Source organism: Pelophylax lessonae (genome assembly GCF_965119305.1).
Source record: "Pelophylax lessonae genome assembly, chromosome: 11".
NCBI lineage: Eukaryota > Metazoa > Chordata > Amphibia > Anura > Ranidae > Pelophylax > Pelophylax lessonae.
The window spans coordinates 185,556,688-185,569,552 of NC_138778.1; the positions used below are offsets into that span (position 1 = coordinate 185,556,688).

At 42.2% G+C, this 12,865-nt stretch overlaps 1 protein-coding gene across 2 annotated transcripts in view; it reads right to left on the bottom strand.

The window, feature by feature from the left end:
- ASIC2 (acid sensing ion channel subunit 2) overlaps positions 1 to 12,865 on the bottom strand; it is a 1,163,119-nt gene that overhangs the window by 21,448 nt on the left and 1,128,806 nt on the right. For both annotated transcript variants that reach the window (XM_082271615.1, XM_082271614.1), the window contains exons 6-8: positions 9,970 to 10,123; positions 6,728 to 6,819; positions 2,280 to 2,359 (exon numbers count right to left, since the gene is read on the bottom strand). In XM_082271615.1, the coding sequence (XP_082127741.1) occupies positions 2,280 to 2,359; positions 6,728 to 6,819; positions 9,970 to 10,123 (326 nt within the window). The remainder of the gene's footprint in view (positions 1 to 2,279; positions 2,360 to 6,727; positions 6,820 to 9,969; positions 10,124 to 12,865) is intronic.

Genomic DNA, 12,865 nt, shown 5'->3' on the forward strand with positions numbered 1-12,865 from the left:
ATGGGCTGCATGGCCACCCTATCAAGAAAAAGGACACCTCGAAGAGAGATTCAAACTTGACTGCAGGGTCCTTAAACACCATAAAATTGTTCATCAGAACCACAAGGGGCTTGTTCTGGTAAGACAGAGTGAGTTCCACTGCAGAAACTTCTAATCTCTTGTGAAAACTCTCTTCCATTGGGTAATGTTGCATAAACTGCTTAGGAGATGCAAAAACCTTGTCCGGGTGTGCCCAGTCCTCATACTGTACTTCCTCAGTATGACTTAGCTTGTTCTGGAGCCTTCCAAGACGCTAAACCAGTCATCTTAGGCCCAGGTGATTCTGACTGCAACAATTATATATTTTGTGCAAACCCGTTGGTGAGGATTTCCCATGTTCTGGGCCCGGAAGATGCCAGAAGTATGAACATCTTTCATTGAGAACTTGTTTGGAGCAGATGACCGTACCTTTCTGGACTCCTCTTCTTTAGCTTTTCTTCTGGCTTCAGGAGTTGTGGTGGGGAAAAGTCACAAGACAACACTTGCTGAAGTGACCTGGAAGATTTGCATCCTCCTTGCACTCACATCCTTCTAGATCTGCTAACTGTTCCAAATATAGTGGATATGTAAGAGGAAAATTTCTCCTTAGTCACAAATGCACTAGAGGAAGGGTTTCCTCAAAGGAGTTAGGGGAAAACACGAAACTAACTTGGACCTCAAGCCATGTTTGCCGAGGTTGTGGAGGAAAGCTCATCTTTGTTGTCAGAAGTAACCCACGCCTCAAATCCTGCGGTCCCCACCCCCTCATGTGTAATGTTTGTCATTGCAAACTGTACAAGGGTAACTCAAGTACTCATGACTTATACTGGATGCAGCGGTAAGGGGAGTGGCTCCACTGTGTCCCAACACTTGGAAGTCCCAAGGCTTTAGCTGCCAGTGTTGGTCTGTTGAGGAAGCTCTCTTAAATGCGCCCGATGTGGCCAGTGTCCCAGATGGAAACCCTATAACCAGGAAGATGGTGCTGCGCATGTATAGGGCTGACATAACACACACAGTAAGTAAAGGGTTGCCAATGAAGTAACAGAGGTCCCAGAAGCAAAATGAAGCCAATTTCAATTTGGGCACTGAACCCAGCCACTTCCCAGCCGCAGTGGGGGATTATCCATGACTGCCACTGCACTATGCCCATTCAAAAAAGTCCAAAAGAAATTCCTCCAAATGTGAATAATTACCCACACATTTTCTTTAGTACTCAAATCATGCTCAAGATCATACACCTTCTCCTCCACATTGTCGGCAAATTTTAGGCTCGCCCAGATCCAGACCTCTACGTTATAGGAGATCGTATAAGCTCATATTCAGCCGCATGTTTTATACTGCCTGATAAGGATTCTCTGCTACTCCAATTCTCCAGAATAGATTTCATGTAATAGCTGGGTTATCTTAAGGAGGAAGACCTTTTACCTCAATATAACAGAGAAACAGACCCAATTAAATGCTCTCCGTATAGCTTTTATCAAAAAGAAGCACTTAAAAAAAAGGAAACGCAAGACAAACAGTAGCATAAATATGAGAGGACTCCAGCGGGTATCGCCGGTCTATATGTGATGATATCACTGTAGGGGTTAACCACATCTGACGTGTTACGTCCCCAGGCGGGACTTCTTCAGAGAATGTTTCTGCCATGCATATCCTGTTTTCACCAGATGCATGTTACAGATAATAACCTTTGCCAGCAACCAGATTTACCGGTGTGTCCGGCATGCAATGTGAGATGTCAGTAATCTCCCTTCCCTCCAGCCACTGTGATGTCTGTCTGTTCAAGTCTCACAAGACTTCATTTGTTTTTTTTTTACTTATATTAAGCTTACATTGTATAATATATAAAGAGAGGGTTTTTTCAAAATACAGTAAACATAAATCAATCTCTTCTACACATAGGTATCACAGACAGTAAATAGGTGTGCTTTAGGGTAGCTTGCAACAAAGTGACCCTCACAAGGTAAATACCTTGTAAATCTTGGATGTTTTATAGGTGTGTGGGTTTGAGAATCTCTGGATAAGAGAAACATAAGTGCAAACATTTACTATGGGTTGTTGCAGGTTGTGTCTGCCTTAATAAAGGCCTTTACAGTATATGTCAGTTAGATTAGTATATAACACTGTACCAAGTATGATGAGGCAGTGAGATTTGTTCATTGTTCCTTTCCGTTTTTTTGTCTTCCCCAGTTGTTTTGGCAGTGCATGTGCTTCTTTTTATTTTTAAAGCATTCCTAAGGCTCTTTGTTTTTCTAACTCACCTCATATATGTAGTCAAATAGCTCCAAGATAGTCAGGATACTGGCACCTATGAAAAGTCCCATTTGACCCCCAATGTCACCTGTGGGAAGAGGTGGCACAGTGTCACTAATAGCGCTTGATAAGCATGTTACACACTGCAGCTAATCCTCACACCAGTATATGAAATGTACAAAGGATGTTAAAGATGGTCATACATTGGACTATAATGTTACATGACACAATTTTTTTGACAGAACTGACAAGCAACAATCTAACAATTTATTGGGAGCGACAGCACAATTTTAGGTATCTTCAAAGGATTTAGCATGCTCAGCAAATTTTGTCTAGGATTCTATTAACTTTTGCTGATAACTTAGCAGTGTGCTTTTCTGACTCACATGTCAATTCTCAGGCAATTCCAATCACAAACTTGACTGATCAAGGCAATCTACCATCAACAGTTTTTTTTTCAAGTTTGTGATGGGATGCAATGATCTGCTTGGTTGGTTTTGCAGTTTAAGTGCCGATTCCCACTTATGCACTGCAAGTTCAGTGCGAATTTAAAGCGGTGCGCGGTGCCAATCCACATTGCGATTTCTGCTTGCCATGTGCAATTTTAGTGCAAATTTGTAAGGGGAGTGGTCACATCTGCGATTTTATTTCTATAAATCTAGGCAAAAAAAATAATAATTGCAGCGATGTGAACACTGGACTGCAAATTCAATCCAGTCCCACAGAAGTTGATGGAGCTCAAATTTGTACTGCACCACACTAAACTCACACAGGACCCTTTTTTTAACCGATCAAATTCAAACCGCATATATGTGAAGAGTCTTCATTGGAAATCATGCATTTTTAGATGACATGCGAATCTATGCTTTTCGGATCGCATCTGATCCACGTAGAATTTTCATAAGTATGAACTGGCACTTATGAACATTGTTGTGTATATGGCCAAAACTGATGGTGAATCACCCAGGAGGCACATCTGCAATTAGTATATGTTAATGAACATATAAGGGTTTAATTTGTTAATCTCATGCATGTTTAAAGTATATGTCTGGGCAAAATAAAATCAACATTTTCTGTACATCTCTGCAACACGTGCACATTTCCTTATGTTTAATTATTTTAAAAATGCTGTACAGAAAAATACCTGGTGATCTACCAGTAATCCTTTGAGCTCCCAACTTCCTATATACTAAATTCCCATGCAACTTTATCAGGCCTACCCAGTTCACCTATGTGAACTACATATTTCCTCCCCCATGTTATAGAGAGTAGAGGGGAAGCTGTTTTATAGTCCAGCAGAATTGTGTGGGGGTACCAACACTGCTTGGGGATTTCAGTGCAGCAGAGGCATCATTGTTAGCTCACTACAGGGTGGTAAGTGCTTATTGGATTTCTGGCAGATCAATGGGTGCTTCTCTGTACTTGCAGTGTTTTTGCAGGAAACAAAATGGCGATATGTACGAGTACATGTATTGCAGAGATGTACTGAATTTGTTTTCATTTTAACCAAATATACACTTTAAGGCCCCGTTCACACCTGAGCGATTTTCTGCTTGAAGCTTGTAGTTCTAAAAAAGCTCAACAAGCCAAATCCTATTCATTTCAATGGCCCTGTTCACATCTGAGCGTTCTGTCGCCTGAAGTAAAACGCCCGTTGCTCAAAAAAAGTACATGAGCTTTTTTTTTTGGGAAGATTACAAGCATTTCTGGCCACATAGACTTCAATAGAAATGCCTGACTTGAGTGTTTTACAAACGTTTTGTTGTTCCTTTTCTGCTCAAACAGCAGCTCTCCACCCCTAATTTCCTCTCCCTCTCCCCCCCTAGTGCTTTCTATTGGCTAAACAAAAATGCCTGAAGCTGTAAAACGCTTGCAAAAGGATTCTAAAATGCTTTAAAAAGCTTGTAAAGAGCTGCAAAAAAGCTCAAAGAAAGACAGAATAATTCCAGTAAATAGATACGCTCAGGTGTAAATGGAGCCTTAAACAGACCTTCATTCACATCCTTCTCCAGAGTTAATTATCCCCTTCTTAGAGTCTATGCAGGACCGGGAATTAAAATTCTGTTTATACGGGCATTTTGTGTTTTTTTTCCTATGCCTGTAGTAGCAGCTCTATGTGAGTCTCTGTGTCCATGCACATTAGGGAGTTTACAGGCATAGTTTCAAAGTAGTGTTTAGAGGCAGAAAAAAACCCCTTCAGAATCACATTTGTAATAGGAGCTTTCAGGCAGAAACAAAAAATGCTTAATGTTAATAAACACACCTAAACTTGCATAGACCTTTAGGAGCATTCAGCAGTTTAAAATATACATTAAAAATGAGCAGAGTGGAATGTTTTGGAAAAAAATGAGCATTGTTCATACAGCTTTTTTTTTGCCAGAGGTCCTGCCATTTTTGTGCCGCTAGTGTGCATGGACCCTGAGCACTCCAAAAAGCAGCGCTCTGCCCCACACCTGTGCTCATAGATAATACACTTGTCAGAGCTAAATGACACTACTAAGGTTAAAAAGCTCTCTTAGTTTGATAAATGTTAAATACCACGGGTACAAACTTCACTTCCGTTGAGTGGAAGAGAAGATCAGAGGAAGTGAATTAAAGGGAGTTGGCTTCAGCTGCCCTTATTAAAGCGGAGATCCACACTCAAAATTAACTTTTCACCGTCCGCTTGCTTTAATTTACCTGAAAAACAATTGGATAATTAATTTTTTTTTTTTATTCACTTACCTTGTTTTTAAAGAAAATATACTTACCTTCCTTCCTCTTCCTTCTTCTGCGACTGCGGCCCGCGCCGTCACTTCCTCCTGGCATTGACTCCTGGGAGATGAGCGTCATCAATCCTAGGAGTCAATGCGCCTGCAGCGGCCCTGCTCGTCACTTCCGGTGCAGGGGCGTCATTCCCTGCTGAACAGCTTCGGTGATGACGCACCTGCACTGGAAGTGATGAGCAGGGCCGGTGCAGGGCATTCTGGGACTCCGACGTCACCGAAGAGGATGCTCCGGCTTCAGCTGCCCACACCTGAGATAGCAGCGCTGAACAAGACATTTTCAAGGTAAGTATTTCTTCTAAAAGGTAAGTGAAACAGGGGACAGTTCAGAGGCTATCCTTGCTTAAATGCACTAGCCCTGACTGTCCGGGGGGTATTTTTATCTAAAAAAAAATTTTCAGGGTGGAACTCCGCTTTAACAAATGGCCTCCGGTAGAAGAGCAGTGAGTGAAAAAAACATGAGGGATGGAGAAAGAAAAAGGCTGTAATTATAGAATCAATAGTTAAAGTTATAGTAGCGTTATACGGCTGTCCTAAAGGTGCCTTTTTTTTTATAAAATTGACTATTAGGGTGAAGTTCCTCTTTAAGCAGCTTAAAATGTTCATGGCACAGCTCTTACAGGAGTCGAACTGTCAATTCACCATCAATGCGGCATGCAGGTGACGATCAGGCCGTTAAAAGGCAATATTGTGCAGCTCAGATGTCCCTAGTGCTTTTTATTGTTTATTGGCCATGCTGTGATCCATCCCTCTTTAAAAAGAGAAGAGTAAAAGGAAGGCGCTAACTGCGAGTATGCTGCTTCCGTTCATTGGGCAAGTAATTCCATTAACCTCAGACCTCTACCCTGCGAACAATAAATGTGTGCCTGCCTGCCTTTCTCAGGAAGACATCTACCTGTCATGCCTGGACATGCTTTAACACTACCAGCAGATCTTTTCTTCTCTAATTTAATTTCTTAGGAGAGGGAAACTGCCTCTATTGGCACAAGTATACCATCATAGTGCTAAGCCACAATAGCTCTGCTATTGACAGATGAATTTAGCACTAATAAAGATCCTCTCAGTCATTGCACTGCATGCACACTTTGCTGCTTGCTGCAAGTATATCACGGGGTTGGGGGTGAAAAAAAAGAGAGGATCAATTAGATGCAGAAAAAATATTTTTCCTCCAGTAATGGTGTCACCTAATGCATACTTTTTACCTCGCTCAACTATTTTCTTTGTTTCCTTCTTTCCTGATGACTCCATTGGTTTGTTAATAGTTGGTTAAATAAAATCTTATGGAGCCCTACTTAGCTTTATTCTAGAGTAATATAGATGAAAGGCATGTCAAGCTGCGATAATAATGGTCTGTGCTGGAAGAGAATATATTTAAGATGAAACAACATAGCGTCCTAACAAATAAATATAGCCAGATAGTTCAAGACATTAGAGCTTCTAAACCCCATTTCCTGCTCTCAGCAGGCCCTTCAGTTTCTATTATACAGAGCGGGGCCGCATTTCAGGTTGGCAGTGCGTGCAACAATGATTTTTTATACTGACCTACGCTAGAGCTCTCTAGGTAATTACATAAAAGTGACCACATCTATACTGTATGTAGTCATTATATTACATGGTCACAAGGCAAATGCTTTAAAAAATGTCACATTGATTCCCAGCACATTATTTTAAGTGAGGAAGCGGATACTCACCAAGCAATCCAGCCACTTCATAAGCTTTTTTCTGCTCGATTGTTTCATAATTCAAAGCTTCAAAGAAAACATCCAAGACAAGAATATTCTCCCTGTTTAGAGGTGAAACAAATAAAGAATACCTCTTTAAAGGCTTGTTCGCACAACTGTATTAAAATTACACAAGATTTTGTTGGCATAAAGATCCTGCATTAAATGTTTTCCTTACTATTTATGCATGTAATGTTTACATACATACAGCATATCTGGTCATGGCCGACATGTAAATATCAACAATATCTAGTCAGTAGTACTGCCTCCACTAATCACACACTGTTGATCTTTACATATGGGCACTGAATGAGTTATTTATGCTTAATGACTCCTTCAGGTCCGACTTGTAAATGTAAGTAGGGTGTAACCACTGGCTACACATTATCACAACTCTGAGCAACAGCAGCAGCCAATAGGGTCCATGTATGGTGCATGCATTTGAACATTAGCACAAATGCTACCATGCGTACCAGTGCAAAAACCATGCAAATTATTGCCCTAGATGCAACTGTGTGAATGGCCTCTAGAGTTCTATACTTCTACATACAAAACTACACGCTGTATGCATCTGTATGTATAATACCCCTGGGAATGAGCCCTAAAAAGTCTACCCACCCAAAAGTGATTCCTGTATCTACTGAGGACTCCATCTGCAAAATCTCACTGCCTCGGCTCCAGTCCAACTTGGATGGTTCCCATATCTCCTATTTCATTCTCCATACTAAAAAATACAATTCAAAAGGGAGACTGGAACCTCCCTTCATAGCGATCCATGTGAGAAACTGGTAAAGTGTTTAAAGCTGACAATACACAAAGATGTCTCTCATTCAGCCCAGTGGGCTAAACAGTGTGGATGGATGAATCTCTTGATGTTGGCTATTGTTGTCTATTGTACTCTGACAGTTGGCACCAGCGACAGTCACAATATCTAAACAATGACTGCAGCTAATTGGCTGCAGTCACTGTTGGACCATCTTTTTTTCTGCTTGGCTAATTTGACTTCTCAATTGAAGTTTAAATCGATGTAGCTTAACATGAACTGGTTTAGCTATAGTCATTTACTCTTAAAAGTGTATCTCACCAATGTACAATTAATTTTTCTTTCGTGGACAGGCACAGCACTCTATAAATCATAAATACTGGGTTATATTGCCTCCTCCAGGAGTAGGACAAGGCAGAACAAAAACACCTGGCTACACCCATGGGCTGTCCTCAGCTGGTATACAACCCCTATAGGTATTCAGTTTGAATCTGTCTAGTCCGGGGTAAGGACCTAGACTCCCTGCTGGGATCTCTTGGTCCTAGCAATTTTTTCTCCTTCTTTGCATCTTTTTTGTTTTTTGGGAGATCTACAATCAACTGCTGGCCTGGGTGACAGGCTGGATTATCTAGATCCAGTGGTCTCCTCAGTCCAGCCAGCGAGCATGTGAAGACTCAAGCTAGGCGCTAGGTCGGCCGTGTCAAATTCTCATGGACAGATGCTGTGGCTTAAAAATTGGTCTGCAGACTAAGCCTCTAAGAAAGCGCTCATTAATCTGCCCTTTCAAGGCGATCACCTGTTTGGGGCTACTTTGGATAACATCATTAGGAGTCTCAGGGGGGGGGAGAGTACCTTCCTGCCATAATTTAGGAAAGAGAAGGAGCCTCATCACAGACGGGGCCCTCCTTCTCAGCCCATAGAAAATTCTTTTGTGCTCCCAGGACTGAGAATAAAAGGGAAATAGATATTTTAAATCTTCCCCAGGAGGTTCCAAGCAACCCTGCTCTGGTAAGACTAGAGCTGGCTTCTCTGGACCCGCAGACAAGACTCCTTCAGCATGAAGGTCTGCCCTCATCCATTACTGGGGTGGGGGAAATCTTCGCTGGTTTCAAGCCCATGGACCTTCTTCATGAGCATCAAGGGGATCCACAAAATTATTCTTTTGAGGGTACCAAAAGAGGGGGGCAAATTTCGTCCATTTCAGGTTTTTTAGGCGCAGAGTCTCCTTGTGAAGATATAATTCCTGCAAGGGTTCAAGTGACGTTCGAACAACCTAGGTCCCACCTATTCCTGTCCAGGAAGATGAATTACCTAGGTCTGATTTTGTTTCGGACCAGGGTGGTCCTTCCTCTGGACAAATTTCAGGATGAGGTGATTCACCGGCTGCTGTCACACAGGCAGTTCTCTCTCTCGACTTGCATGCACGTTCTGGGTCTTAGCTCTTGAAAGATAAAAAACCTTCTGGGTGTAGCAGCCTCCCCAGCACCCCCCAATACTTACCTAAGGTCCATCTCTATCCAGCGATGTCCATGAGTCCCTCGGCTGTTCCTCGACTCTCCCACCTGATTGGCTGAGACACAGCCGCAGCACCATTGGCTCCTGCGGCCGTCGATCAAGGCCAGTTAGACAATCAAGGGAGAGTGGGCCGAATGGCAGCTCTGTGTCTGAATGGACACACAGAGCTGTAGCCCGGCTCAGGTGCCCCCATAGCAAACTGCTTGCTGTGGGGGCACTCGATAGGAGGGAGAGGCCAGGAGCACCAGCCAGTGACCCGAGAAGAGGAGGATTTAAATTTCCCTGTGCAAAACCAACTGCACAGAGGAGGTAAGTATAACATGTTTGTTATTTTTTTTAAAAAAGAGAGACTTTACAATCACTTTAAGCCGGCCATACTTGGGTTGAAATTCGGCTAGTTTAGCAGAGACTGGACGAATTTCAATCCATGTATGGGCACCCTGGTTATACACAAATCAATCTATCGATTGACATGTGTACAACCAGCCTGTCAGTTTTTCCAGAACAATTAGTGCCACCAGCTATAGCCGGCAACATTATTCATAATGTTTTGCCCAGAAGGGAAGGCTCCTACCAGCAGGACACACTAGTGTGAGGGAGTTCCCCATCAACACTGACTATGTTGATGGGGGAATTGAGTGTTGTTCTTTCCTTTTCACCTGTAATAGAAAAGAAGCAAATAGCATAACCTATGGCCTAACACACACACATATCTACTTTATTAAATTTTGAGTTGTGTAGTCATCAATGTGTTTATTTTCCTGGTCAACCCAAAGTCTTCTTTCTTAATTAGATTAAAACAGTACTCCTTAACTGTAACCTAGCAGATAGTATAGAAGCTCAATACTCAGCATTCCTTGTTATGGGAGACAGCAACCATGCAATCCTCATTTACATTTATTGAAACACAACATTCATTTGCTCTTATACATACGAAATGTACTTCTCCGACTTGTTGAATTTCTTTTCTAAATACTTGGCAGATGTTTTGCTGGGGATTTTCACCATAGACAGCTCCTTGTTGTATCTAGTAAGATTACAGGGCATTGTACACATGCAAAACCCTCCATCCTTCTCTGTCAGTAAACCTGCAAAGGACAGGACAACAAAGATTACAACAGATTGAAAAGAGACGTTGTTGCTCATATTCTGTATATAGACTCATCTAATGACATGTAGATATCTTAAAACAAGGAATATACTGGTGGAAATGTTCCTCAAAGAAGTTCTGTGTACATATTGATATTCTTCATAACACATACAGAAAAGTATGTCATATTTTATATTTTAAATAATGCAACAGTAAATGTTTATCATTCCTAGTTACATGAATTTTGAGTGATGTAAAATGTAAAGTAAGCTCACAGAAGCATGTATAAAAGCAGTACAGTTATTATCCTTGCACTCTTGTTAAAATATTCAAAAAATAATCCCAGTAATGTGATAGTCCCAAATCCAAGATATTGAGTCCCTGTAGCTAAGCAAAAATATTGACAAGACAACCGTGAACAAAAAGTAAAAAATTTATGTAGAAAATTGAAGAAATTCCTCCAGTGTTAAGAAATCGAATCACCACAAAACGAGTGCCACCTCCACCTGATAAATTGCACACTTACTGGACGGTATGGACCTCCCTATCACAGAGGGTCAAACACACACACTTGCGGCTAATGCCCAGCCAGTAAACATAAAAGTTCAGCAGTGCTCCCATGTTATGGCAGGGGCACACACTGACCAGGCCATAACTGGGTATTCACTTTCTTTTTTTTTTGTGAAGGCTTTCTTTGTGAAGACTTTCTTGTGAAGGCTAAAGTCTTAGGAGGATGTAATTTGGATTGGAGGTATGGTGTCTTTGGGGACTTCCTATGTTGGGGAGGAATGCAAAGCTGCAGGAAGAGCGGTGTGAAAGCAATGTTGATAAACCAGGGAGGGTAGGATTGGGTAATAAAGGGGAAGAGGAGGTGAAAGCAAGGGAGAAGAGAAACCACTACTAGAGACTGAATTCCCCAGTGACAAAACAAAACATTGACTTAAGCTTTATTCTTATTAGGAAAGAGTACTAAAAAAACAAAATCCAACTTAGCTTTTATAATATTAAATTCTAAATGTAGTTAAAATATAAATGTTGGGAAAGAAAATATAAAACAAAAATCAGCACAAGAGACATGATTTGCTATTATTGTACTCCCTTGCAGTTGGCTCCTGGTTTCTTGACATTTTCCTCCATCATCCCACGCTACCGTGAGTCTCTGGTGCAGCAAGGGTTGATAGAACTGGTGGAGTTTTCATCTGCACTCATCGAGAGTGCCTGACTATCCCCCCGCCCAGCTCTACCATTCATAGAAGCCATTTCCTGAACTTCAATAAATGAAACAGAATTTATGAATGGTCAGGTGGATGGCTGAAAGGCCTGCCCCCTCCATTCATAGATTGTGTTTCATTCATAAAAGCTGTAATACCAGCTTCTGCGAATGGCAGAGCTGGGTTGAAATGGAGGGCATAGTGGGGAACTCTCAATCAGTGCAAATGACAGCTCCCTCAGTTCTCTTAACCCCCACTGCACTAGAAGATTACAATGGCTAGGGGGATAGGTGGTATCCAGGGTGGAAAACGTATTCCAAAACCAGTAGCACAAAGAACAAAGTGACATGTAATATTAACATGTGCCCCTTGTGCTGATTTTTGTGCTTCTTATTTTGACAACACTTAGGCTTGGTACACACGATCCAAGCATTCGGTCAGTGTGTACAGCTACCTATCTCACGATCGGCTTCTGTCAAACAGACATGCTGGAAAACCAGCATCCTACCAGCAGCCGATCAGAGCTGGCAGACAATGGCTGTAAACACTGATCAGAGCTAGTCCTGACTGGAGTCCTGGACTAGCTCTGAGGAAGAGAGCTTGCCTCTCGAAACAGGTCAGCTGTCCAACCGCAGAGACGAGTCATCCTCGATACTGGAGTTGTATATGACATGCGTTTTACCTTTTTATGTTTGCAAGTATGCTTTTGGCATTTTGTAAATACATTTTTAAGGTATCTAAGGTAATGCACTAGATGTTTGCACCGTCCTTCTGTTCTGCTTCAAATCACTTTAAAGTGGTTGTAAAGCTCCCGCTCCTGTCAATCAAATCCAGTGACATGGGGGGCAGGGCTTGAGTCTCGCTGTCTGTGTCACTGGACGCAGCAGTGGGACTTGAAAGCAAGCCCGCACAGATGCCCCTGTGGAAAGCGGCTTTCTGTGGGAGCCCCTGGTGAAGAGGATGGGGCTGGAGTGCCGGCAAGGCACCGCAGAAGAGAACAATTGGGGCTACTCTGTGCAAAACAATTGCACAGAGCAGGTAAGTATAGGCATATTTGTTATTTTTATTAAAAAAATAAAAAATATTAGGGTTTACAACCCCTTTGAGAATAAAATTCTGTAGTTATATTACACACCCGAGTGTGTGCTGGGTAAACTCCATTTAGAGCCGGTTCCCACTGGGGCGACTTGTCAGGCGACCTGGTCGTCTGACAAGTCGCTGCGGGTCGCCTGCCATAGATTAGCACAGGACCCTTTCTAATAGGAGTGACACAAGTCGCTCCGACTTAGAAAAAGGGTCCTGAGCACTTTGGGGCAACCTGGAGCGACCTGCATTGACTTCAATGATATGAAGTCCGTGCATGCCGCTCACAGGTCGACCCGGCAAGTCAGGTCGCGCCTATGTGAACCGGCTCTTAGACCTCACCTGCAGCTGTTTTTATGGGACTTTCTATTAAAAAACAAAGAATACTATTTTTAAAAACATAAGAGATGAGAGGTCCCCTCAATATGGAGAACCTAACCACAGCG